This window comes from Psammomys obesus, unplaced genomic scaffold (assembly GCF_907164565.1).
Source record: "Psammomys obesus unplaced genomic scaffold, mPsaObe1.curated_primary_1811, whole genome shotgun sequence".
Classification (NCBI taxonomy): domain Eukaryota; kingdom Metazoa; phylum Chordata; class Mammalia; order Rodentia; family Muridae; genus Psammomys; species Psammomys obesus.
This window is the reverse complement of record NW_026593874.1, coordinates 257,963-285,127: the sequence shown is the minus strand read 5'-3', so window position 1 is coordinate 285,127 and position 27,165 is coordinate 257,963. Positions and strand designations below refer to the sequence as shown.

General features: G+C 55.3%; 2 protein-coding genes across 4 annotated transcripts; one reads left to right on the top strand and one right to left on the bottom strand.

Moving 5' to 3' along the window:
- The first annotated feature begins 145 nt into the window (after window positions 1-145).
- Window positions 146-24,148, top strand: Bckdha (branched chain keto acid dehydrogenase E1 subunit alpha). Of its 3 annotated transcripts, XM_055617331.1 has the most exons (10): window positions 13,185-13,284; window positions 13,445-13,596; window positions 14,559-14,738; window positions 14,827-14,913; window positions 17,545-17,653; window positions 20,787-20,948; window positions 22,305-22,511; window positions 22,650-22,791; window positions 22,961-23,132; window positions 23,657-24,148. In XM_055617331.1, the coding sequence occupies exons 1-10, from the start codon at window positions 13,200-13,202 to the stop codon at window positions 23,825-23,827; spliced, it is 1,467 nt and encodes a 488-aa protein (XP_055473306.1). In that variant the 5' UTR covers window positions 13,185-13,199; the 3' UTR covers window positions 23,828-24,148. The 3 variants fall into 3 exon arrangements, with proteins under 3 accessions (XP_055473307.1, XP_055473308.1, XP_055473306.1); XM_055617332.1 differs by lacking the exons at window positions 13,185-13,284; window positions 13,445-13,596 and adding an exon at window positions 146-291; XM_055617333.1 differs by lacking the exons at window positions 13,185-13,284; window positions 13,445-13,596 and adding an exon at window positions 1,672-1,745.
- Window positions 24,149-24,531: 383 nt separating this feature from the next.
- On the bottom strand, window positions 24,532-26,263 carry B3gnt8 (UDP-GlcNAc:betaGal beta-1,3-N-acetylglucosaminyltransferase 8). Its single transcript, XM_055617334.1, has 2 exons — window positions 26,143-26,263; window positions 24,532-25,868 (listed from the first exon to the last, which is right to left on the bottom strand). Exon 2 carries the CDS (start codon window positions 25,834-25,836, stop codon window positions 24,667-24,669), a length of 1,170 nt encoding a protein of 389 aa, XP_055473309.1. The 5' UTR covers window positions 25,837-25,868; window positions 26,143-26,263; the 3' UTR covers window positions 24,532-24,666.
- Window positions 26,264-27,165: the final 902 nt, after the last annotated feature.

Genomic DNA, 27,165 nt, shown 5'->3' with positions numbered 1-27,165 from the left:
GCAGGCGGCCGGAGTGAGTTTAGAGAATGAGAGTTGCCGTATTAACTTATCTGTGCATCTCTGACGCAGGGAGGCTGGAAGCGGATGGCTTGTTGGCCTCGTGGTGCTGCCATTTGAACGAGGCGCCTGGTGGGGCAGCCCTACGTCGATGCCTTGAGGAAGGAGGCGTGGTTATTAGCCAAGATGGCGGTAGTGATGTCCGTGGCCAAGTTCTGGAGGCCGAGCCGTGGCCTGGGCCAGGCGGCACTCCTGCTGCTGGGGCGTCCTGGGGCCCGCGGCTTGGCTAGATCCGTGAGTACCTGCGCCCCTCGGGATCTTTCCTGAGGAGAAAGAGAGGCGTGGAGGTTATCCTTACAGTGTGTGGGGCCCTCACCGCGGGCTGTGGAGGAAGAGCAGACTCACGGGGAAAAGGACCGGGAGACTTCTTGGAGAGAAATTCAAGGGAAGAATCCCTTCTGAGGAAAAGCAAGGCAGCTCCTTGGTCTCGATGGAAGGAGACAAGTCTGGAATGAGGTTGGAAGGGCAGATCAGGTTTTCATAGGGTTCTGCATTTCTTTATTCCTTTACTTAAAATCCAAATGCAAAGCGAGTTGAACAGGAAACTGGTTTGATTAGCATGTCCCCTGACCAAAAGTCAAGGCAAGGGAGTTTTCCATGACTTCTGTTAGCAGGAGATGATCACGAAGGGAGACAGAAGAGAGTGAGAAGTCCCGACGAGATTTTTTGCCTACGTTATTTTTTTGAGACAGAATCTCACTCAGTAGCCCAGGCGGGCCTTTACCTCACGTAGATGTCATCGAACTGGAGACGGTCCTGTCTCAGTCTTCCAAGTCCTGGGATCACGGTGTGAGCCACCGGGCCCAGATGCCCACTTTTCTTGAAAACGCTTGAGAAAACTAAGACTCCCTTTTGATCCATAGCTGCCGAGGATAACACTTCCAAAATTGCTGTCGAGGTCTGGTCATTTACCTCAGAGACAGAATGCTTGCCCAGTGAGCGCTAGGTCCAGAATCTGACTCCCAGCCCTTTGGGTTTGTTTATCTGGGTGTGGTGACTCATGACTGTAATTCCAGCACTTGGGAGGTAGAGGCTGGAAGATCGGGATGTGAGAGCCTGCCTCAAAAAAAAAAAAAAAAGTGAAAAACAAAAACCAAAAATCCAACCAGGGCCTGGTGTGGTGATGCATGCTTTTGATCCCAGCACTTAGGAGGCAGAGGCAGTTTGAGCTCTGTGAGTCCCAAGCCAGCTAGAGCTACATAGTGAGACTATCTCTTAAGAAGAGAAAAATCTTACTGGTGATTCCTTGTTAAAGGGTTTTGAAGTAAAATTCCAGTGAAAACAGGCCTGGTTAAGTGTTGGGCTCTTCATACTGCTACCTTGTTCTGCCGCTTTCCAGTTGTGTAGCCTCGGGCAGGGAACTGCACCATGCCCTCTGTGTACGCTGCCAGTAGATGCCACTGCATCGGGGTGTTGTGGCAACACACGCTTGTGAAAGCACTGCACACTGGACACAGCACAAAAGGGCGATGGGAATGTCGGCCTTAGGTTACGGGTGAGGACAGAGCCCTAAGATTGGAGGAGGAAAAAGGGTGAGCTGGGGGTGGGAACGGGATTGGCAGCGCCCTGGTGAAGAATCTCAGTATTTTCTGAGGTTTTGTTTGATCTTCTGTCTCGTTCAGTAGGGCAGAGAAGACGGAATCTGCAGGCAGACGCTCTGGTTAGGAATGGAAAGGGCATAAATAGAGGTGAGCAGGAGGCTGTAGGAGTGAAATGTGGGCACCTAGGAAGGTTGCAGTGGGAGCAAGCAGATACAGAAAGGCCGCAGCAACAGGGTGGGGGCAGGGTAGGAAGGTTGGCAGTGGGAGCAAGCAGATACAGAAAGGCTGCAGCAACAGGGTGGGGGCAGGGCAGGCTCCTGTTAGTGTGCTGTCCCCCCCCCCCCCCCCGCCATCAAATCCTTCACAGCTGATTTCAGTCCCTGAACTCATTGGCTGGGCAGGTAGGCTGGGCAGTGGAGCAGAAGTGAGGCAGCCTAGGGAAAGGTCATTGTAGCTGATTCAATCTGTTTTCCTGTTGGCTCGGTCCACTGTTGTTGTCCCTCTTCTTTCTTATTTGAGAGGATGTTTGGAAGAATGGCAGGAGGGGGCAGTGTCCAGCTCTTATTGGTGTGTGTATTTAAAGTTTTCTTCTCTTCCCTCCCCTCCCCTTCTCTTCTCTTCTCTTTGGCAGCGTCTTATGTATCCCAGGCTGGCCACCTAACTCTTTATATAGCTGAGAATGCCCTTGAGCGTCTGCTCTTCCTGCCTCTATCTCAGTGTTAGGGTTAGAATGGTGCCTCACTGTGCCTCACCAGATTTTATGTGGTGCTGGGGATCGAACTCAGGACATGCCAGGCAAGCACTCTATCTGCTCAACTACTTCCTCAGCCCTTTCCCTCTTCTCCCCCTCCTTCTTTCACCCTCCTTCCTTTTTTGGAGGGGGGTGGTCTTGAACCCCTGATCTTCCTGCTTCTCAAATGCTGGGATTTCAGACATTTGCCATCATGCCTGGCTTTATTCTCTGTCTGTCTGTCTGTCTGTCGCTCATCTTTTTGAGAGGGTTTTTCTATGTTTTTCTTGGTTTTTCTTCCAAGTTCAGGCTAGCCTCAGACGCACAGAGATCTGCCTACCCCTGTCTCTAAGCTGGAACTAAAGTTGTACCCACCACACCCAGCTCTGGCTTTAAAGAAATTTTAAATCATTTTCTTTTCATACAGTGTACTGAGATCATGTTTCACAGTGCCCCCCTACCTGTTTTTTTTTTTTTTTTTATGCTCAACAGGATCTCACGTTTATTGAGAAGTGATTAATGGTAAAAAGAAAGGCAATGCCCTTTCCTCATTGGCTGAACAAGAAACTGAAGAAACATTCACTACTTGTTTTACAGTATTTTCTCTTCCAAAATGCATTTCTGAAAACAAGTTTTTACCACTGTTCTTAGCTCGGAAATCAAATTAATCCTGACTTAATCAGTATAATGTACAAGAACAGAGCATTTCTTAGGGCTCCTAGTACTTTACTTTTGAGTAACAAAGGATCAGAGAAAATGAATCACCCTTACAGACACAACCTTGTTGGTAACACTGTTATTAAACTCTCCTAGACAAAATACTTCATAAAAATTTTCTTCTAGTTCGGAAGGGAAAAGAAATCAAATTCCCACTTTCTGGGGTGGACACCCAAAACCTGTGGAATTCAAGTGTTCTCCAAGTGCAAATGTCAAAATGGGAGGAGGAAAGGGTTTAAAAATTAGAGAAAATTGTATACACTTACGGACTTAAAAATCCGAAAAATATAGTAGAAAGATTAAAAACAAACAACAACAACAACAAAAAAACCCACAAAGCTTTATGCTCTGAATCACAACCAAAGCCAAAAAAAGGGACATTTTTTTAGGTCTATGATTTTAAAAGCTGCTCTTTTTTTTTTTTTTTTTTTTTTTTTTTTTAAGACCAAGTGTTGATGCGCATTCTGGCTCACCTAGAATTTTCTAGCTCAGGCTCATATTCCAGATCCTCTTGCCCCAGCCTTTACAGTGCCCAGATTGCAGGCATATGCTGCCATGCCCACCCTTCAGCTGCTGAGTGGTAGCAACAGGTAGTAGCAACAGAAGATTCTAGACCAAGCTTATCCGATGGAGCTTTCCCGGGCAGTGTAGATGTCTTGTGTCTGAGCTGTCCAGTGTGGTAGCCACCAGCCATGTGTGGCTACCAGCTTTGAATGTGGCTAGTGCAGCTTGAGATCTGTGGGCGTTGCCCTTTGAGACGGGCGGTATGCTATCTGTAATGGAACCCAGGCTGTCCTCAGGTTGGTGGGCCTCCTGGTTCTGCCCTTAAATGCTGGGGTTACAGGTGGGCCCTGTTCTCAGCCTGAGGGTTTGTTATTGTTCTCTTTAAACATTATTTGAAAAATTTATACAGTATATCTTGATTAAATCCTCTCCACCTTCCCCACTTCCAGTTTCCCCTAGGATCCTCGTGTCCCTCAAACTTCATGCCATTTTAGAATACTTTGTGTGTGTGTGTTTAATTTTTATTTTTTTATGAGGCAGGGTTTCTCTGTGTAGCTCTGGTTGTCCTGCACTCACTTTGCAGACCAGGCTGGCCTTGAAATTGTACAGATCTGCCTGTCTCTTCCTCCTGAGTGCTGAAATTAAAGGCCTTCTCTGATGTGTTTATTTTTTGAATCCACTGGGTCCAGTTAAGGTTGACATGCAGGAATGTTGTAGATTCATCCACTTGGGTATAGAGAACCATCCAGTGGCCTGGAGAAAGGTGACTCCTTCCCCTGAAGCCAGCAACTGCTAATAGCGCGGAGACTTGAGGCCCCTCCCTGACCTTACTGAACCTTTAACTGCCTTGATCGTAGGCAGATCTTTTTCTAAGTGACCACAGCTGCTGTGAATTATGTGTGCAGTAGCTGTGCCATGAGGCCACGAATTTTACAGCCGCTCCTTCCATCCTTCAGCTCTTAGTTCTTCTGTCCCCTCTGCGAGCGTCGCTGAGCTTGGAAGGGGGTTGATGGTAATGTCTTGTTTACCGCTGAGCACTCCAGTCCCTTGTCAGCACTGGACGATAGTGTGGCAGCAGTATCCGCGACGCACTTGAGGAAGAAGCTTCTCTGGCCGAGGTTGGGAACATCACGAGTCTGTGGGTGTAGACATTAATATTAGAAGGCGGTTTGACAGCATGACCATTGAGGAATCGCATCAGTAGTTTCCCTCTAGTTCTCACGGCTTCTCTTGACTGTGGTGACGGTATGGCTTCCTTCCTGTGGAGGAAAGAGCAGCTGACTACGCCATGAACGGTTGCTAGAGGTGTGCGCCTGTGGGCATGTCCTACCTGGCATCGGTATTTAGCCGGCAGGGTCCAAGCTTGGATAAAGTGACGTCTTCCCTCCCTCGGCGGCCTGCACATCTGCTAGCATTATCAAAGCACCACTGTCCTCTGTTGGGAGGGTGTGAACTGGGGCAGCCTCTCTGGGGATACGTTTGGAGGGTTTTAACAGCTAGAGATCTACCACATGAGCCACTTGTACTGTCCTGAGCATATACCTGAAGGATTTGTATTTTGCTGCGGAGACGCTTACACACTGAGTTCCTCAATGCCCCGTTCACAGTAGGGGTAGGAAATGGATCAGCTGAGATGCTCTGACAAATGGATACCGCAAACATGGTGCGTGTGTACGTGTTTATATGTGTGTGTGTGTATATACACATACATATATACGCATGTATTCACGTGTTTGCACAATGGCTTATTACTCACATGTAAAGAAAACTGAAACCATTAATTCATAGGTAGATGGATGGAACTAGAAAAGAAAATTATACCAAGTAAGCACCCAAGCCACAAAAGACAAACCGGGCATGTTCTCATGGGGAGGCTCAGATCTTTTAGGTTTTTAACATGAAGTCCATATGGAAACTGGGAAAGTAAAAAGGGGCCATTGGCAGGCAGTGAGGAGAGGGTGCTTTTAGGGAAAGAGGACAGTAGGCTACCAGTGAAATGAAAGTAGGGAGGGAGTACTGTGTGGAAGGGCTCAGGCCGTGCTGTGTCGGGGCTGGGGAAGTGAGGGCCGGGCAAAGGAAAGCAAGCGCGGTGAAGAGGTGCTTCAACCTGGGGTCCCGAGTCCAAGTGAAGGAAGTACAAGGAGGGGACAGGAGAGCATACATGCTGTGAGAACAGGGAGAGCCTCCCGGGAGGTAAAGGTTCACACGGGCACAGGAGGTAGCTGGGGTTAGCCAGAACGAAGACTGTATGAAGAGGCCTTGTGAAGCCCCATTGTTTGCAAGCTAATAAGAGATATATTTTTCCTTAAAAAGAAAGTTTGACCACAAGTGCTCCACATCAGTAAACACTGTTGCTCCCAGGAAACAGAGTTTTCTTGTCTGGTCTTTTCTTGTATCTAGTAATTTAACCATTTCTTGTATTGAATGACAGCCTTGGTGTCAGGCATGGCGTTGCTGATCAGGGAGGCCCTGGAGGCACCCAAACTGCAGGCTCTTGCACTGCTCTTGGCTGCCGAGGGTGACTATTTGGTAAGGCCCCGTTGCTGAAGGCACCCCACACTTTGTTTTGGGGACATAGAGAAAACGTGTCTCATTTACGCACTGTGTAGCCTGTGACGGCTTCAAGCTGGTGGCACTCCTTCGCTTTGCACGTGGCGGGGTTGCAGGCCTGAGCCGCCGTCCGTGGCCGGAAGCTGCAGTTTGACCCAGATGGGATGAGGCGCTGAGGTGTTGGGAGTAGGGTGGGGGTTGCACAGCTGTGGCGTGTGAGAGTGCGTGAGGAGGGAGACGGAGGCCCTCCGCCTGGCACCTCCACTGAACACCGCTGCCATGTGGGTGTTTGCTGGATCCTTATTTTCTTCTTCCCCCTGCTGCTGTAGCAGATGTTTCTGCTGCCCCAGGAGAAGAAGAGGAAGGAAACTCACTGTGGGAGCCAGGCCTGGGGTGGTGACTGTAAATCTTACACACGCGTGCACACACACGCACACAAACAAAAGCTCTGACTTGTCTCTGGGCTGGACTGCTCGTGCGGCCAGCACAAAGCTGGGATTCGGTCTCCAGCAGGGTATGCAGTGCGCGCCTACAATTTCGGCACTCGGGAAGCAGAGGCGGAAGGATTGCACCTAGCTCCAGGCCAGCCAGGATGACATGGCAAGAATTCGAAGGGAAAAAACGTCACTAGTAAGCCTTAGAAACAGCTCAGAGAGTAAGGGCCGCTTCCGTCAAGCCTGGTGACCTGTCTGCAGGCCGCACACGGAAGAGACAGAATGAGCTCCCACAAGTCATCTCACGCTTGCGTGTACATTCACACACACAAAAAAATCAATCTAAAAGCTTAAAACACAGGTCCCCACTGTAGCGTTCTGATCCTCACGCGTGCACTGGAGCAGGGAGCTTAGAGCCAGGGCCTGCTTGTCATCATGAACGACGTCTTGAGGCCTGGTCCAGCTTCCGTGCTCTGTGAAGGCTCTTTGAGTGTGCATGCTCAGCGGGCACTGTGGGCCAAGAGGAGATGGCTCTCACTGATTTCTCTGGTTGTGTTTAACCTTTGGCCTGGAGGCGATAGGTAGCAAAAGACAGGTATGAATATGGCCCAGCATGGAATCATAAACTTACCTAAAACATGATGAGTGTTTTGTTTTGTGTACGTGTGCGTGCGTGTGTGCGTGCATGGGTGTGAAATGAGCCGACGTCCGTGGCCGGAAGCTGCAGTTTTACTGGGATGGGATGGGATGGGGCTGAGGTGTTGGGAGAAGGGTGGGGATGCTCAGCTAGGGCGTGTGAGAGTGTGTGAGGAGGGCTGCTGGACCAGGGAGAGAGCCGTGGCTCAAAGTGCCCTCACTCCAGGGCCCTAGAGCCCTGCCCGCCCACGAGTGAGGGTCAGGCACCAGAGAGTGGATTTGTTTCTTTAAGCTTTTAGCGTACATTTTTATTTATCGTGCGTGCATGTGCGCACAAGCGAGAGATAACTTGTGAGAGCTGATTCTGTCCTCCTCTGTGTGGGTCCCCAGACCTGGTGGCAGAGTTACTGGCAGGTTTGGCCATCTGTGAGCTCTAACTCCGTGTAGACTTCGCGGACCGCAGCCCCGTGTTGCAGGGTTAAGCTGTTGGGCACCCTGGGTGTTTGCTGTCTTGAGAAATCTGGCTGGGTTTTCAAATTAGGAGACACTTCCAGACTGACAGTTTCAGCACACAAAGGGCTAGTTTGGGCTGCCTGAGCTTGGTCCGCAGATCAGTGTAGGACTACACAGGTCAGGTTCCCACCGGCAACGCTGAAGAGATGCTCCCTTCCCTGAAAGCACGGGAGCAGTGGAAGAGCTGAGCTGTTTTGGTTTTGAGATCTCCTGGGCTCTCTGTGGCTGGGATAGCTGTGAACGCCTGGTCCTCCCCTCTTCACCGCGATGTGCTGGGGTCTGACCACAGCCCCACAAGGAGCTAGAGTGTGGGGTTCTTTGTCTTGTGTCCCGGCTGGCCTGGAACCTGATGCAGTCCTCCTGACCCTGCTTCCTGAATGTGAAGCGAAAGGATGTGAGAGAGAGAGAGAGAGAGAGAGAGAGTGTGTGTGTGTGTGTGTGTGTGTGTGTGTCCTCAGCTGGTGTGTGCCTATAGAGGCCAGAGGTGTCAGATCCTCCAGGAGCTAGAGTTACAGGTTATTTAGAAGCTGTCTGTGATTTCTGGAAGAACAGCAAGAGCTCTTCACTGCTGCCTAGCCCCAAGAGTGCGGTTTCTTCCTAAGGGTGCTTCCTCTGTATTCTGAGGACTGGTAGGCCAGGACTTTGGAAATGCAGCCACTGCTTCCTTCCAGGGGCAGTAACTGGCTTGATGTTGAGTGACTCAGGGAAAGAGTGAGACGCCTCTTGGGCTTATACCTGCAGGACCCAGAGAGCCTAGAGGAGAAAGCCAGCATGTCCCAGAGGCCCAGCTCCAGGTTGCTTTCCAAGCTAGGCAGCCACCCTCCTGAGAGATGTCATTCTCTGCTGTGGTAGCAGGCCCAGGGCCTCAGGGCTGGTTCATGCAGCCCCTGCACACGCCAGGCTCACCACTCTGAACTGCTTGGCTTTGGACAAGTTGCTCAGGGCCCCCCCCCCCCCAGCTCTTCCACCCTTCCCGCCATCTGTGTTTGGTGCAGGGCCTCACAAGGAGGCTGGAAAGATCAGTGAGCACCGAGATAAACGTTTGTGTGGCATCTGCACTCATAGCTGCCTTTTTTTTTTTTTCTCTCTTAAGGTTTATTTTATTTGTGTGTGGGTGTGTGTTTATGTGTGTGTATACATTTTTGTGGGTGTCCGTGACGACTAGAAGAGAATGTGGGAGTTACGGGCAGTTGCGGGTCCTGTCCTCCGGGAAAAGCAGCAAGTGCTCTTCACATCCAGGCCATCGCTGCATCCCCACAGTCGGCTCTTACTGACCTGCTTCAGCCGTCTTCATCTCCAGTGGCTCAGAGTGCAGACCTGCCTTTTTTGTTTGTTTTGTTTTTGTTTGGAGAGGGTCTTGTCCTGTAGCCTAGGCCGGCCTTGCGTGCCTCCTGCCTCAGCCTCCTGATGCTGGCCTGACAGGCCTACACCGCCACGCTGAGCTCTGGAGTCTGCTGATTTCCAGGCAGGTTAGTTGTACTGCGTGACTTCTCGGCACGTGCTGCTCCTGCTCCTGCTCCTGCTCAAGCTCTCACCCGGGCCTCCCTTAGCACAAGTGCTTTCTCTCCCCCAAGCCTCCCTTAGCGCAAATGCTTTCTGTGTGCCTGATTGACCAGAACAGTTCTCCAGCACCTGCCAGTGCCTCATGTTTGCCGTACGGTGTTTACGGGCCAGGCGCTTGGCTGAGCCATGTGTACATGTCAGCTCATGCCATCTTCATGGTAGCTCCTGAGAATGCACACTGGAAGAAGAACCCAAGACTCAGGGCGCTTGTCACGCAACACTCTGCCCGTGCCTGTGCTGTTAACCACGGTGCCAGAGGGGAGGAATGGCCATGATTCGGGTACCCAGCTTCTGTTGGGTCTCCTGTGGCTTCGGGACTTTGTTCCAGTCTGGGCAGCTTTGGCATTCTGTCACTGGCCACCAGGCAAACCCTACCTTTAAGAAAAGGCAGAGGAAAAATGCGCTCTTTGGCTGCTATTATACTGCTTCTCTCTGTAGGCATTTTGCCAGCCATCCCCCATCCCATAATCCAGCACCCTCATTACCGGCCACGTTTGGAACTCACTGAATTAGTACAGGGACTTCACGGGGTCAAGAACAGCCTTCCCAGCCATAGGTTTGGAAAGAGCCCCCTGGAGAACATTACCAGGCCCAGTTTATGAAGCATGCCTGGGGGTCTGCATGGGTGTGTGGGACCCTGTTTGGACATCCTAGCTCATTCTCAGCCTGCAAGCTCTGCCTGCTGACCCTCATCACTCCCTAGCTAACCCTTTAGCTCTCCTCCCGAGAGACTTCAGGCCTCTTATGTAACCATGTCTCCTCCGCCATCTCTCTCTGAAGTTTGCTAGGGCCAAAGTCTGGTATCAAATTTCAATTTCAAGGGCCAGTGGTTTTTCCCACTCTCCCTGTCTTCCCAGGGTGCCTTTCGTTTCTGATTTTCCTGCTTTCTTGCCTTTGCAGCCTCCTTGTCTTTTGTTGGGGTAGGTCTGGTTTTGAGAGAAGGTCTCAGTATATGGGTTACACTGGCCTTGAACTCATACTTTTGCTTCAGCCTCCTGAGTGGGTACCTCAGTTAGAGTTTCCATTGCTGTGGAGAGACACCATGACCCTTGTGCAAAGGAAAGCATTTAGTTGGGGCTGGCTTACAGGTTCAGAGGTTTAGTCTGTTGCCATCACGGTGGGAAGCATGGCAGTGCTCAGGCAGATGTGGTGCTGCATGGGAAGCCGAGACTCTGCATCTAGTTGGCGGGAAGACGCTGCCTGGCTTGAGCATCTGAACCCTCAAAGCCCCAGGGACACGCGTCCTCCAGCAAGGCCACACCTCGTGCCACTTCCCAAACATCAAATAGCCGTCTGTGTGGGCGCAGTGGGCTCTGGGCATGTGTCACCTGCCTTGTTTGTTGGTTTGTGGGATGGTCTCGTGTATCCCAGGATAGCATGAAGTTAACACATATAGTGGAGGATGACCTTGCGCTTGTGCGCCTCCCACTGTGTGTGCCCTAGAGCACTGAGCACACAGGCTGTGCTGTACGATAGATGGGGGTGGGGGTGGTGCCAGGGCTCGGAGCTAGGGAGCTGTGCACACTACGTCATTACCAGACAGATGACATCTGAAGCTTTGGATTTGTTTCTGAATTAAAAATGTTTTTTTTTTTCTTTGAGATGGTGTCTTGTTATGTGGTCAAGCTGGCTTTGAACTCATAATCCTCCTGCCTCAGCCTTGAGAATACTCAGCTTGTAGGCATGCCCCATCGGGCCGATCTTTGTTTCTGAGACAAGATATCACTGTCTAAGCCAAGCTGGTCTTAAGGTTGCAGTCTTCTCTCCTCCTCCCCTCTGGCATTAGCAGCACTGCTCTGTGCTGCTCTCTGTCCGCTTTCCCAGCACTTACTATGCCTAGGACTGCACAATAATGGTAAATCGCCCTGAGAACTTTGCACACAGCCCTCCGCAGCGCTTTAGACATGGAGAGCCGTGCCATGAGCTCAGCACGTGGAGCCCAGGTCTGTTTCACTGCAGAGCCGCTCGCTCTGCAGTGCAGGATGATTACCTATGGAGCTCTGGCTGTGGCAGCCCCTCAGGCAGCTCCCCTGCCTTGTGCTGTGTGTGGGAGACAGACACAAAGGAACCTTCCAGGTAGGTATCAGGTCCTGCTGTGCCTGGAGCTCAGGTCGAGGAGAGGTTGCTTGCTTCCTTCTTGCCCAAGCAGGATGAGTGTGCCCAAGGGGTGCCAGCCTGAACCTGCCCTGCTGTGGGGAGTGATAATTTCTTCACAGCCACAAATGCCGATAATCATGCGCAGGAACTCGCTGCCCGCTGGAACCTCCGAGCCTTGTCCACTGCAATTAACAGAAGGGAGGGGACACAGGTGAGAAGTGGCGTGTGGAGCACTCACGTTTTTGCGGCCTCCCTAGATGTGAAGCCACAGCTGCTGACCAAGAGGAAGCCTGGCTGCTGTGGGGAGAAAGGATGCAGATTTGTGGGAACTGGCCAAGCTGTGGCCGTTGGGGTGTGGGGTCCTGGGGTCTGAATCATAGCCCTGCCAGGTTGGACGTCCACTTGTGACGCGTGTTTAGATTTGTGGCCTGGCGCAAGCTGCTTTCCCTCCCTAAGCCTGCTAATTCATCTTCTTCCTGGCATACCTGATGCCCCAAGGAAGCGGAGCTCAGGCTGGCACCCAGCTAGCCGGTCACCTCCTTTAGCGTCTCGATGGCCTTGCCAGCCATGCCTTCTCTGATGGTAGCCTCACAAGGTTCTCTACCTGTTGTCTGGTGACGTCAGGAGTGGGGTGCAGAAGGAACCAGACAGCTTTAGTTAGCAGCAAGCCAGCGATGCCAGTCTCTCTCTCCTGCCAGCCGTCTTCCCCTTGCGCTGAGGCTGCGTTGCCTCGATGGGTTCTCCCTGAAGGAAGATAGACTGGGAAGACGTAGAGCCGCGGGCCCGGGACAGGTGGGCAGTGTCACCAGTGTTGCTCAGAGCAGCCTCGTTGCACCATGGTTGTCTCCTCTGGGACGTGGGCTGCTCAAGCCTTACCTCCTTCTTGGAGGGGAGAGGGCCCCTCCAGGAAGCCTGGGGCCTCACTCAGGGCTTCTGTGTTGATTAAAGAAGCCCCACTCTGGCTTTCGTGGTCAGCTTTTTCTGGCAAGTGGCCTTTTCCTGGAACTTGGCACTAGGGCAGGCTTGGGGAAGGCTGGAAGATTTGTTTTTTCCTAGATAACTGAAGCGTGCAGCTCAACAATCGATTGACTGATTGCTTGATTAATTTGGTTTTTTGAGACAGGGTTCCTCTATGTAGCCCTGGCTGTTCTGGACTCACTGTGTAGACCAGGCTGGCCTGGAACGCACAGAAGTATGCCTGCCTCCGCCTCCTGAGTGCGGGGATTCGGGGCATGCGCCAGCACTGCCTGGCTGTTGATGTATGTTTTGTGTTTTGTTTTTCGTTTTTGAAGTACATGTTCTGTGATCCAGGCTGTCCTCTGTCCATCAGGTGCCTGGCCTCCGCCTCTCAGGCGTGCACTCGCGCTCCGAGCCGAGCCCGTGTGGCCAGGCCAGCGGTCTCTCTGGAATTGAGCCACAGCTAGCCCTGTTGTTGTTTGTTTTAAGACAGGGTCTCATGTTGCCTAGGATGGCCTTGAGCTTGCTGTGTAGCCAAAGGTAGTTTTGAACTCTCAGTTCTCCGGTCTCTACCTCACAAATGCTGGGATTAAAGGTTGCACTGCCAAGCCCAACTTTATTATTATTGTTATCTTTAAATGATCTCAAACTAGCTTAAACTGGTTTTGAACTTGTGGCATCTTCTTCCCTCAGCGCCCGGACACAGGGATTACGAGGGTATGCCACCATACCTCACTTTTTCTTCTGTGTCTTGGTGGGATTTTCTGTGTCCCAGGGCTGTCCTGGAACGCCACATTTCTGCCTCAGCTTCCCACATGTTGTGATTCCCACACGTGTGCCTGGCTGTGCTGTTTGTGTGTAAAATAGAGGACGGGCACAGAGAAAGTTCTGGAGAGGAACATGCGCAGTTTTACACTCTCAGAGTGTGCGGTCCCTCCAGGCTCCTGGCTCCTCTGCGCACACTGCAGGTTTCCACAGAAGACAGGTGCCAGCCTCACTTTCTGCATTTTGCGTATTCTGACCCCTTGCTGTACGCTCTCCCTGGCTGCTCATTCCTCCGTGGGACTCCTGTGTCACTCCTCTGAGAAGCCCGGCTCCTGTCCTCACCCTCCTTCCTGTCTGCTTGGCGTGTCTTCTCCATCTAGGCTGCAGGGACAGATACCTGCCATTCCTAGAGCCCTGCACAGGGCAGGGATGGAAGTGGGCGCTCGGACGTGTGTTGGAGGGGTCACTGGCTGCAGCATGGGAGCTGTCCTGGCAGGGAGAGGACATTGATGCATGTGACAGCCTTCCCCAGGTGAGACAAGGGAAGGCAGGCGTGGCAGGGTACACCACAGGTAGCACCTAGAATCCTAGCTTCTCTGGAGGCTGGGCAGGAAGATCATGTGGCCAGCCTTGGCTATGTAGCAGGAGCTTGCCCCCAAAACTCCCAGATGCCCTGTGCGGAATTATGTAGGCATACCTTTTTTTCTTTTATATTTATTTTACTTTAGTACTTTTTAGTTTTTGAGGTAGGGTTGTTCTGTGTATCCCTGGCTGTTCTGGAGTTACTCTGTAGACCAGGTTGTCCTCGAACTCACAGAGATCTGCCTTGCTCTGTCTCCTGAGTGCTGGGATTACAAGTGTGGGCCACCATAAGCATGCCTTTCTTTAAAGCTCACCTCAGATGGATTTTCTTTTTCTTTCTTTCTTTCTTTCTTTCTTTCTTTCTTTCTTTCTTTCTTTCTTTCTTTTCTTATTTATTTTTGAGATGGGTGCTCTGTGTGTAGCTGAGGATGACCTTGAACTGATGTGTACCTCCGTCTCCCAGGGGCTAGAATTAGAGGTTTGCCCTGTTGTGCCCAGCCAACCTTCACATTTCCGAGAAGCATTTTTTGGTTTTAGGCCGGGGGATATGTGACGGGGAAAAAAAAAAAAAAAAACACTTTGCCATGTCACCCATTAAGAGATTGGTCCCCATTGCCGGGCAGGGCCTTTAAACCCAGTACTCAGGAGGTAGGGGCAGGCAGATATCTGAGTTTGAGGTAACCCTGGTCTACACAGCGAGTTCCAGGACAGCCAAGGCTATACAGAAAAACTGTGTGAAAACTAAACAAACCTGAGTGTGGAGAGGATTAGGACTTGGAGGCTAGCTTCAGATAAGCAAGTTTGAGGCCAACCTGGGCTCCATGGGCTCCTTAGCACAGCGTCAGCCACCAGGGCTGAGCCAGGTAAAGCTTCAGCAGTGCTGATGGAGTGCTCTTTGCCTCCCCTCCCCAGCACCCCAGCAGGCAGCAGCAGCAGCTCCCATCCCTGGATGACAAGCCCCAGTTCCCAGGGGTCTCTGCAGAGTTTGTGGACAAGCTGGAGTTCATCCAGCCCAATGTCATCTCCGGCATCCCCATCTACCGTGTCATGGACCGCCAGGGCCAGATCATCAACCCTAGTGAAGACCCCCACGTGAGGCCGCCCCCCTCCGCCCAGACCCCTATGCCCAGGTCCCTTGCCCGACCACTCCGGTCCCCACTGTCCCCGTCTCCGCCCGCAGCTGCCCCAGGAAGAGGTGCTGAAGTTTTACAGGAGCATGACGCTGCTTAACACCATGGACCGCATCCTCTACGAGTCCCAGCGGCAGGTGCGAGGGCCAGGCTGGGGTGGGGCGGGGTTGCTGCATGTGCCCACTGCGTCCACGGTGCTCGTACGCAGGGGAGGGGTGGAATGGGGTATCCTTTCGGTGGCGTCCTGAGAGCGTCAGAGGTTCTCCTGGCTCACCAGAACGCTGGAGGAAGGGTTTCATCCAAGGACACTAAAAATACCTGCCGTGTGCACAGCCGAGAAAAGTTCCCGAAGTGCCTAGTCACAGTCATGATGTTGGGCAAGACATTTTTCTTGTCTCTGTCTTTGTTTCCACACTGGGTGACAGCTGGGTACACAGCTCGTGGTAGAGTGCTTGCCTTGCCCTGGCTTCTGTCACTAAAATACTTAAAAGCCAGGCATAGGGGTGGGGGGCTGGAAAGTAGCTCAGTGATTAAGAGCACTGACTGCTCTTCCAGAGGCCCTGGGTTCAGTTCCTATATGGTAGCTCACAACTAACTGTCTGTAACCCCAAGACCTGATACCCTCACACAGACATGCATTCAGGCAAAACATCAATGGACATTAAAAAAAAGCCAGGCATGGTGATACCTGCCTATAATTCCAGTGCTTGGAAAGCTGAGGCAGTAGGATAGCCATGAATTCCAGGCTAAACTACAAAGTGAGACACCCTGTCTCAGGGCTGTCTCTCCACTCCCACCAGTAACACTGGGTGGAAGCCGAGTTCTAACCACCGTGTTGTGTCGGGATGGGACTTAAGCCAGCCAGAATGGAAGGAGTTTACCTAACATATGCAGGACAGTATCCATTGGCACAATGACAGACTGCCCGCTCCAGAGGAAAGCTTAAAAAACAGAAGGAAAAGCCGTAGTCAGCAGATGACTGGTTCTCCTCTTGGATCAAAAAGGCTAGGAATAGGGAGCCTGAACTCAGGCAGTGGCAGCTGGCCTCTTTCTCATGGTCTCCTTATGACTCCCAGAATCCAGATGGCCGCTGGAGTCTCACTCCAGGCAGCAAGGCAGCAAGTGGAAGGAAGGTGGGAGGCTGAACATCGAGCCTCTCACCTCTCTCCGCACTTACACTTCCCTGATACCATCTGCCCACAGTTCACCAGCCCCCCTCCTTGCCAGGGAGACTGGCCCTTTCATCTGGGCAGTTCCTGCCTGCATGGGAATGGGTGCTCTGCTAAGGAGGCGGTGGGGAGGGACTCTGGGTGGACAGGCTCTGCCACTAGCCCACGGTGGGGGTACATCTCAGGTTCCTCCACATACTGACTGAGCTTGGCTGCCCTCCATACGCAGTGCCCTGCCCACCTACTTGGCAGCAGAAAGTCAATTAACACTTAACTGGCTCCCCCACTTAAAGAAAAGCCCTTCTTCCTCACTTTCCCAGGCAGTTGGAAAGCCAGCTTCAGCAGTGTTGCTGAGCTCTGGAGAGCTGTGCGGTACTGAGGGGCAGTGCAGAGAGAGCTCTTCCGCACAATCTGGGGTGATCTCCATTTCATCATTCACCAGGGCCTCCCCAGCTCTCCAGCCAGATTTCCATCTTGGCACCATGGATCTGTTTGGCATCCTGTCTGCTCATACCCCACAGCAGACGGCCTGTCCAAACTTGACCTCTCTAACCCATTTCTCAGTGTTGGGCACTGGCGGCCGCCCTTCTTAGCTACCTTGGCACCAGGTCTTATCTGCTCGCTGCCATCTCCCTGCCTACCTTCTCTCTGTTTCTTGATGTTCCCTTAGGAGTTGGTTAGTGGCTCCACAGCGTTGTTGGGCACCTGCCCCACCCCCTGCTTCATCCTTTCTGGCAAATTGGCACCTGTTCTGTGCCTGTTGCCTCCTGCTCACAGAAGGGCTGCCACAGGTTCAGGCATCCTGGCTCTGAGCGAGCAGAGAGAAGATGGGGCAGAGGTGGTGCCAGCAGTAGTCCCTTATCCGCAAAAGCAGATTTGGTTAAATCCCCGGGCTAAAGTTGTCCCATCAGCCACCTCTGGCTGGGAACCCCAGTGTCTCTTTCAGGCGTGGGGTTAGAAAGCCAAACATAGCTGGTGTGGGTGGTCGCTCTGCGGCCATCTGTCCCTCCCACTGCCCAGCTCCTGGGCCAGCTCACACTCCCTCTCTCCTGGCTTGCTGTTGTCTTTCCTGTTCTCCATCCCTTCCCTGCAGAGCCACCGAGAGACTGCAAGACCCAGGGGAGGCTGCGGACCCCACAGAGTGCTCAAAGGCGGCCCAGGCCCACGTCCTCGGCCCTCATCTCACCTGACTTCCAGCCCTTTGGCCTCCTGTCATTCCTTGTCCTTTTGTCTAGGCCATCCTCCCTACCCCCACCTTGGCCCAGTGCAGCAGGCTCTTTGCACGCCTGGCTATGTGTGTGCCCTCCTTTGGGCTCTTGTCACTGAGCTCTCATGTCCACCAGTTCCTTCTGGAGGCAGGGGCTCCAGCAGCCCCGCCTCGCCCAGCGATGGCTTATTAAAGGGCAGGACACCGGGTGTGGTGGTGCGCCCCATTTGTTCCAGCACCCAGGAAGCAGAGGCAGGCAGATCTGTGTGAGCTCAGGATAGCCAGGGCTAACAGAGAGACCCTGTCTTTAAAAGCAACAGACAAAAGGCAGGCAGGTCTGTCTTTCGAGGACTGCCTTAACCAAGCCTGGGCCCCTGGCCCCTCGCCCCCAGGGTCGGATTTCCTTCTACATGACCAACTACGGCGAGGAGGGGACGCATGTGGGGAGCGCTGCTGCCCTGGACCGGACGGACCTAGTGTTTGGCCAATACCGGGAGGCAGGTATGTCTGCTGGTAGTTTGCTCTGGGTTCTCCACTGAGCCCCGCAGTTCATTTCCCCAAGGTCTCTTACAGGAGCAGCGTGGTGCTGTGAAGGCCTCAGGAGCCCAGAGGCAGCACTGCCAGCAGGGTGGGGAGGCCTCACAGAGCCGGCCAGGAGGTGTGGGGTCAGCTCCTACAGAGATGACTCACAGTCTTCTCTAGGCCTCCACTTTCTCATCTCCAAGGCAGCAATGAGGGGCACCTGAATCGAATGGCTGCTAAAGGGACATGGGGTCAGGCCTGGCTGAGGACATGGCACATTCTGTGATACCTGTCTACCCACGCAGGGCACTTCTGGACTCTCCCCAGGTGCTGTGTTCCCTAGGAAGCAGGGGCAGTGGGAAAGGTCCTGAGTGCAGTGTGGATCAGAGTTTTGGCAAAAGACATGGCTACAGTGTGAAAGGAAGGGGCACACAATAAGGCAAGAAAGGGCGGAGTTGGGGTGTGGCCTGCATGATCATGCCTACCTAGGAGAGGGCTAGCTATCTACGAGGCCTCCTGGGGATTGTGTGTGCCTGGGATCTGGGCTTTGCTGGCCTTTTTCTAAGGAGGTGGTAGCCCCACCGGCTGCGAAGAGTCCTGGGCAGTTGGCACAAAGCTGTGAGCACAGCCTGGTAGGTAGAGGCTACGTGTGTGCAGGTGGACCCTTGCTGTTAGAGGCCTTCCCAGGGGAGGCTGTCCAGCAGTGGGGAAGGCCAGGTGACTGTCGTGAGGCCTCCTGATGAACGGGGCATCGAGGCTACCTCTGGGTCAGCCCTAACCCCTTCTGTACTGGGTGGAGGCAAACAGCCTGGGAAGGGTGAAGCTTGGCGTCATCAGCAAGGAGAGCCAGGTTTCTAAGGCTCTGGGGACCCCTAAGCTGTATGTGTGTGTGTGTGTGTGTGTGTGTGTGTGTGTGTAAGTGTGTGTGTAAGCAGTGGTTCAGGGAGAGGAGGGAGGCCACCCATCCCCTACTCACTCTGGGTGGGAGGTGGAGAAGCCTGGCCTGGTAGCATGTGCTTGTAAGCCCAGTTCTCAGGGAGCCCAGGCAGGAAGATTGCAGGTTTGAGGCCAGCCTGGGCTACACAGCAAGAATCTACCCTTAAAGTCAGCAGACCCAAAAAGCAACCAGCTGTGCCATGGAGAGATGAAGGGTCTCTGCAGCAGCCATTGTGGAGCCGGGGTTGGCCTGGGTGGAGTGATGTGTGGGTGTCCCTTTCCTAGCCAGTGAGGCAGTTGTCCTTGTCAATTGTGAATGGTAGGTGAGTAGTAGGACAGAGTGAGGTCCTGGGGCCTGGCCTTCCACCTCCTAGAGGTAGAGCCTAGTGATGTCTGACTCAGCCACAGCCCTATCTGCTTGTCAGTCTGGATGGCCTTCTGGACCATATGGGACATTCCCAGCTGGTGTGACAGTGGTGTTTGTCAGGGCTGTGAAGCAGCAGCAGGTGCTGAGGCAAAGCAGGAGTTCCCACGGGACCTGCCACTTCCTGGTGCAGGTCAGATCTGCCTGGGACTCTGGTTTACAGTTGGTGGAGACACATACCAGCAGACCCAATACCACAGAGCCCCACCCCCACCTGGGACGGTGTGTGTGAACACCGTCTTCCTGCCCCTGCTTGGTGACACACATGTATAAGGCCCTGGGCCTGTGTCTTGTGAGTTCTTGGCAGTCTCAAGGCACACTTCCTCCTCCATTGCTGTCTCTGCAGTGTGGCCAGGCCTTTCTGCATGTATTGTGCCCTCCAGAGACATCCGACAGGTGGCTGTGAAGGCCAGGGCATGGTGGAACATCCAGAAGCAGAGGCAGGAGGATTTCCAGTTCAAGGCCAAACTGGGCCAGGCTCTCAAAAAAGCAGGCCAAGCGGTGCACCCACGTAATCCCAGCTCAAGGATGCAGAGGCAGGTGGATTGCTATGAATTCAAGGCCAGCATCAGGGCATGGTGGTGTAGGCCCTTAATCTCAGTGCTTAGACATGGAGGCAAGCAGGTCTCTCTGAAGTCGGCCTGGCCTATGCAGTGAGTTCCAGGCCAACCAGGGCTACAAGAGAGGACCCGTGTCAAGAAACAGGCAAGCTGCTTGTCATGTGACCCCATTGACCTTTCTGGTTTTAAGACAAGGTCTCCCTGTGGAGCCATGGCTGGTCTGGAACTAGCTTTGTAGACTAGGCGGACCTTGAACTCACAGAGCTCTGCCTGTGCTTCCCAAGTGATATCCAGCCTTGTGTAAAGAGGCAGGAAAGGGGGTGTTGACAGCCCCCGAAGGAAGGAGATCACTTTCCCGTGGTGTTGTGGTCAGTGTGGCAGTGGTTGTACCTGTGTGTGCGTGGCACAGCGGCAGCGCTTGGCTTCAGTGGCTGTTTTTGTTTTATGGTATTTATGTATTGAGGCAGCGTCTCACTGTGTACCAGGCTGGCCTTGAACTCTCTGAGATGTGCCTGCCTCTGACTCCCAAGTGCTGGGATTAAAGGCCTGAGCCAGCATGCCTGGCCACTGACTTCTATAAGTCAGAGGGAAGATGGCAGGGTCCCAGGAAGAGTTGGAGGAGGGGTCAGAGTGAGGGGTTGGTGGCACGGGTGACCTAAATGCACTGTAGTCATTTAACATTTACCAAGTGATGCTTAAAAGCCACACACAGAGTGGCGGCGATCTGGTGGGTCCTCCCCCACTGCCGATGTGCCCTGAAGGCTCAAACCAGTTTTTTCACGAAGATCCTGTCACAAGCAGAGTTCAGTCACAGGATGCTGGCGTCCTGAAGCGTTCATCCCTTACTGAGAGTTAGCAAGAGGGGCTCTCTGGGCCTCCCATACGTCTCTCCTGAGACAGGCCCTATCTGTGGCACCTGTTTGTGCCTGTGAGCCGGACTTGCTGTCTGCTGCAGTCTGGCTCCTAGTTATCGTTGTTTAATTTGAGACATCATCTGGCTCCGTAGCCCTGGCCTACCTCCGTCTTGCAGTCCCCCTTTCTTAGCGTTCAGAGAGCTGTGCCCGTAGGCCGGCCCTGCCACAGTGCCCTGGTCTAGGTGGGCGGAAGGCAGGCTGGTTCCAGGCTGCCCACAGACTTGGTGGGACACCCTCTCCCCGGCGCTGCACCAAGCCTCACCGCTGCCTCCTCCCAGGTGTGCTCGTGTACCGGGACTACCCCCTGGAGCTGTTCATGGCCCAGTGCTACGGCAACGTGAGCGACCCAGGCAAGGGACGCCAGATGCCCGTTCACTATGGCTGCAAGGAGCGCCACTTCGTCACCATCTCCTCTCCACTGGCCACGCAGATCCCTCAGGGTGAGGACACGTGTGCCAAGCCTCACGCGCGGGGCCCAGCCAAGAGCCTGGCCTCTCTACAGGGCTTTCCAAGGGCCTCTGGGAGGGTGCCATGGCGTCCCACCCCCGCCAGCTGCCTTGCCATCATGGCCACGCTGGGCTTCCTAACGCCTGCTGCTCCCTCCTCCTCCCGGAGCCAGCAGGGCCGAGCACTGCCTCACTGCCACGCTCAGACTGTCTGTGACACTGTCGGCTGCTGTGGGGAGATCAAGCATGTCTTAGCATCCCTGTTACAAGGAACAGGAAATTGAAGTAGAAGAAGGAAGTGACTTACTAGGGTCTTGTGGTGGGGAGGAAGGCAGGAACTCCCTTCTTGTGACTACAGAGCCCCGGTTCTACCCTAGCCTGCCTAGCCTTGTTCCTCAGAGCCACATGGACTCCCTAGGGCACACTGTAGGGCTGAGGCTCCTGGCACTGCAGGGACGCTGGGCCTGTGCCCTCAGAGCACAGAGACCAAGAACGGGCTCTCATGGGCCTTGGACCCAGTGCCTGATGGGAGGTGTGTGTCAGTGTAAGGGGCCTGTTGAACTATTCTAGGTGTGGCCCATGAGTCTGCAGGCTTCCAGGGGAGGGGTTGAGAAGCCCCGTCTGTTACAGTGCCCTGGAGTCCCTCATTCAGCAGGTGTATGGAATGGCCAGCATGTGCCAGGTGTCAGCCCAGCCTTTATGAGCCGGAGAGACGGGTGTCAGCCCTGTTGATCCTGATGCCGGTTTGGGGAGACAGGTCGAGGGGAGGGTGGAGAGGCGGCCCTAGAGTGCTTTGTGCGGGTGTCAGGACGGCCAGGACAGACTGTCTGCCGGGGCAGTGGCCGAGGCAGAGGCCTGGAAGCAGAGAGGAAGGAGCCGTGTGGCACCTTCAGGCGGTCCTGTGTTTAGGTGTGCCCAGGGACTAACCATGGGGGCTATAGAGCAGGTGGGGCCTGGGAGCCTTTTCGCTTGCAGGGACGTTGGCCCACAGTGCCCTGGGAGCCCAGCATTAGGATGGGGTGTGCCAGACTCCCACTGCAGGAGCCCCCGGCTGCGCTCGGAGGACAGATTAAGGAGCAGTGGGCTACTCAGTAACTCGGCTGTGAGGCACTAGGGGGTTTGGTCTGGTGTGGAAGGCCCTGACCCGACAGTCCTTTAAAGGTGGTGTAGATGTAAGCCTGACCGCCTGGAGTTTTTGCCCTGTGCAAATGGAAGGTTGGCACTCGAGTGAGGCGAGAGGGAGAAGGCTTGGTGGGCAGGCGCTGGGTCCCTGTGACAACTCCCAAGCGTGGCGTCGTGTGGGGGGGGTGTCTGTCCCTGCTCACACTCTGCCCTCTATGCTCCGTGCAGCGGTGGGGGCGGCCTATGCCGCCAAGCGCGCCAACGCCAACCGGGCCGTGATCTGTTACTTTGGTGAGGGGGCAGCCAGTGAGGGGGATGCCCATGCCGGTTTCAACTTCGCTGCCACCCTGGAGTGTCCTATCATCTTCTTCTGCCGGAACAACGGCTATGCCATCTCCACGCCAACCTCCGAGCAGTACCGTGGGGATGGCATAGGTAAGTGCCCACTGCCCTCCTTGTTCACTCTGCATGGCACTCACGTGGGGGCACAGGAGGCAGTGAGTGAGTGGGCACACACTCTGCTCAAGTCCTTCCTTCTCCCCGAGGCCTGACTGGCACCCTCTGTCCCTGCAGCGGCTCGTGGCCCTGGGTACGGCATCATGTCCATCCGTGTGGATGGCAACGATGTGTTCGCAGTGTACAACGCCACTAAGGAGGCTCGGCGGCGGGCTGTGGCTGAGAACCAGCCCTTCCTCATTGAGGCCATGACCTACAGGTGCCTGTCTCGCTCCCGCTGCCTCGGCCCACAGCTCTGACGAGCCCTCTGTTGGTGCCCCCAAGGCTCGGCCTTGTCACCCCATACCGAATCCCCTTCCTTGCTTTCCATCTCTGCTCCGTGCTTTCCTGGCCCATTCCCGCTGACCCTCGGCCCCTCCCCTGAGCAGGATTGGGCACCACAGCACCAGTGACGACAGCTCAGCGTACCGCTCGGTGGATGAGGTCAATTACTGGGACAAGCAGGACCACCCGATCTCCAGGCTGAGGCTGTACCTGCTGAACCGGGGTTGGTGGGATGAGGAGCAGGAGAAGGCCTGGCGGAAGCAGTCACGGAAGAAGGTACAGGCCCTGTGGAGCCCCGGTGTGCGTGCTCCACAGGGAGAACTGGGGCGGTGGGGAATGCAAGCCTCGTCCCCACGTGTGGCCCCTGGAGCCAAACTGCGTGGTCAGCGAGCCCACTAGGTGCCAGTGGAATCCAGGGCAGCTTACCTACCAGTTTCCTCATCTCGCCCCGGGCATCTGCTTCTTCACTCAGTGGACGTGAAGTGGCACACCTGGGCTGTGGCTCGGGTTAGTGTCCCCCCTCACTCGGGTGAGACACATCTGGTCTAGCCTCAGGCTGCACAGTGGTACTGGCTCAGCCTGGCTGCAGAGTCCTGAGGAGTCCTTTCCCTTCTCTCATCCCATGCCTGCATTCTTTCCTCCAACAAAGAGCTGCTCAGTGCACTACCGGGTGCCTGTAGGCCAGAGGGGCTCACCCCAGGCTGAGGCTGCACAGGAGAGGCTGGAACGGGGCTTGGGGGGGGTATGGTTGGGGGAGGGGAAGGTGAAAGACAGCCACTTCTTACTCCCTCATCGCCCAGGTGATGGAGGCCTTTGAACAGGCTGAGCGGAAGCTGAAGCCGAACCCAAGCCTGCTCTTCTCTGATGTGTACCAGGAGATGCCCGCGCAGCTGCGCAGGCAGCAAGAGGCCCTGGCCCGGCACCTGCAGACCTACGGGGAGCACTACCCCCTGGACCACTTTGACAAGTGAGGCCACCCGGAGGCGGTCCTGTGCTCAGTGGAGGAGGGGGTGGCAGGATGCTGCCCCTCTCCTAGTCAGAACTGCTGGGATGCTCGGGGCCATGGTGGCGCTCCAGACTGTGGTGGGGTGACTCCCGCTCCAGCTCCCCCAGCCCACTTCACTGGGGCGGGGTTTGCAGCCATTGCTGCTGCTCTGTCCCTATTTCACCTGTTACAGTGCCTTCTAGGGGTGGGGCCAGGCCAGGGAAGACCCTCTGGGCAGGGTGGCTCTGGATCCCACCCAGAGATTGAGCTGGTCAGCACAGTGAGTAAACCGTGGCTCTGCCTCTGACTTGCTGCTTCCTCTGGTCCCTGCGGGCTGGGGTGTATGTGTGGAGGGGATGGGAGAAACCAGCAGGGCTGACTTGGTTTGTGGGGGGGGTTGTTGTTTGTGTATCTAGAGAGTATCTCGGGAATTTGTGCTGTAGCCTCTAGTTCTGGGATTACAGGTTCCACTACACACCAGCCTTCGGAGAGAGCCTGGCTTCTTTAGGAAGTAAGGCTTGGGGATTCCTATTTCTATAAATGTTCCAAACTGGAGGGCAGCCTTGGCACCAGGCCCCTCCAGAGCCCTCCCATGGGCTGGTAGAAGCCAGCTGGAACCTGCCAGGCCTGGCAAACAGTGCCAGGGGCAGCAGCGTCTGCAGGGGCCCCACAAACAAAACCACTCCTGGCCTCAGAGCAGGGAGGACATCTTTTTCAAATCAAAGAAGAGTCTGCCACCTTGTCTAGTCTGCCCATCCTTGGCGGGGAAGGGTTTGGGGGCCTCAGGCCAGGGCAGCACCTCCCCGCCCAGCTCAGCTTTGAGGTTCAGCACTGGAGCTCTGGGCCCCGGAGGTGTCTCCAGAGCCAAATGATGTCCTGGGGGCTGACCGGATGCACCAGCAGCAGGCCCCGCATGGCACAGGGGTCCCTGGTGCGGTCTGCTGGCCAGGCCGTGAGGAAGCCTGGGTGGGCGCGGGGCAGTAAGCCCAGGGCCTGGAAGCAGAAACCAGTGTAGACGTCGTCAAAGGGGAAAGGGACCACGCGGGCCGCAGCCCGCAGCAGCCAGGGAGCCAGGCGTCCGGAGATGACATAGCCCCCGCCACCCGCATAGGCAGGGTAGTGACCTTCAAAGAAGGTCTTGGGCACATAGAAGGGCCCTCCAGGCTTGCGCAGCGGTTCGGCGTGGGTGAAGACCTCCCCCAGGTAGAGGCTTCGGGCCCAGGTAGGGGACAGAGTCTGCAGGTGCTCCACTAGGCCAGGGGTGTGCACAAAGGCATTGTCCTGAACTTGCAGGACAAAACTGACCCCAGGGCAGTGGCGGCTCAGCCAGGTCAGCAGCAGCAGGTCTTTGAGAGTCCGGTTGTAGGGGACATCCAGGAAGTCCCAGAGCAGCAGGTCACCGTAGCGCTGGCTCTCCCAAGTCACCAGCGACCTTAGGTCAGGCCCCCCCATTCCCAGCGGGGACCCCAGCAGGAAGAGCAGCCGGGTCCCAGCGGCTGCGCTGCCCCAGGTCTCCCTCACAGCCTGCCGAGCTGCGAAATGGCCTGGTTCTGACTTGACAGCAAGTAGCAGGTAGGGGACATCCTTATCCGAGCAGCTGGCCACGGGGCTGCCCTCCCCTGCCGGCAGCCATGGTGGGAAGCTCCTGCAGGCCGCCGACAGCAAGAAGCGCTGGAGGTCCTGGGGGTACAGGAAGAAGTCCAAGATCTGTGAGGCAGCGACAGCCCCCCACGTCTGACAGTCCGTGCTGGGCAGCACTCCCAGGCGGTGCTGCTGATGGTTCCAGTAAGCACGGGACAGTGGCGCAGTCTGACCCAGGCGAGCCGAGAGGTTGGTGGGCAGGGCGGGCTCAGCGAAGGGCGGTGTGGGGCTGGGCTGGGGGCCCCGGGGTTCAGCCTTGTTAAGCCAGGGCTCAGATGTCCACTCGATGTACACCTTGAGGCCCATGAGTGTGAGCAGGGCTGACAGGCAGAGCTGGCACTTGCGGCAGCGCATGACCCGGCCCAGGGAAAGGGCCACCCGTGGGCCTGCAAGAGTCACAAGGAGCCACGGGTCTTTAGGGCGCAGGGTGGACCTCCAAAGAGGGCCCGGCCGAGCCCAGGCGAGCAGCCCAGGTCTTAAGCAGTTCCAGTAAGGGCTTCTGAGACCCTAGGCAGCCTGGCCCACAATACCCTTATCCTAGATTGAAGAGCCCCCTCACCCCCAAATCTTCCCTTTCCTGGAGTATGGCTCCAACGCCATTCCTATCCCCTTTCCCTGCTCCTGTCTCTGCCCCAGCTCCCCGGGGAAACTCCTACCTACCTCCTCCAGGAACCCCACCCCAGGGCCTGGGGCCCCGGGTACCTCGGGGTCCAGCCTCCGCCAGCTCTGGGGGTCCTCAGGTCAAGCCCTGCCCTCCTCGAAGCTCTGCGTCCTCAGGCGGCCGGCCCAGCCCGCGCTGGAGTCTGGAGGGGCGGGAGGGCCCCTGGGGCCGGGAGGAGCCGGGGCGGGGCCGGGAAGAGGAGGCAGACGGGGCGACGCAACCTGGCGAGTTAGGGCTGGTTTTCTGGTGAGCCAGCGGGAGAGGTACGGGGGTGGCCAAAGCCGTGGACCCGGAGAGCAAAGAGGAGGGAGGCAAGGGGTCTAGGTTGAGGAAAGTGGGGAGCAGGTGGGGTTGCGGGTGAGAAGGTGTGGTGTTTGCAGGGGCTGCGAGGGGCTACAGGGATGTAGGAAAAACAAAAACAAAAAACCTGGGAGACCTTGGCAGGCGACTAGAAGAGCAGAGAAAGGGTGAGGCAGGAGAGGTGCGCACAGGTGGATGGGGTCAGAACAGAGCCCAACTAGCCAGGCACGAGCGAGGAGCCCCGGAGGGCCCAGAGAGGAAAGGAGGGAGAGCGGGGAGCCACGCGAAGGCAAGAGAAGGTGAAGTGGGGTGCACGGACAGGCCCTGAGTTAGGGGCCTGCACCTCCCCCAACTTCTCAGGAGTGGCCACTAGCCGCTCCCCCCTCGATCCTGCCGGGAGGCCCCCTGCCCTGGGATGCTCCCGGCATTACGCCCCACCCCGCCCCACCCCCGGGACAGGAAGGTGTCTGACTGTTTACGTCCCTGCCCTAGGGCCTCTGCTGTTGAAGCTTTGCCAGCCGTCTAGGGAGGCCGGCAGGTGGGACCTCCCCAGGTCTCCTGGGACCTGGGTTGGGAGGAAGCCCGCCCCCAACCCCCTAGGCCTGGCTGACCTTTTGTAACCTACCTTGGTTTAGAGGACTGTCCAGATAGAAAAGGAACCCAGGGTAGCGCCTGGGTCTGTTATCTGTCCAGCCCTGATTTCCTCCCTCCAAGTTTGAATA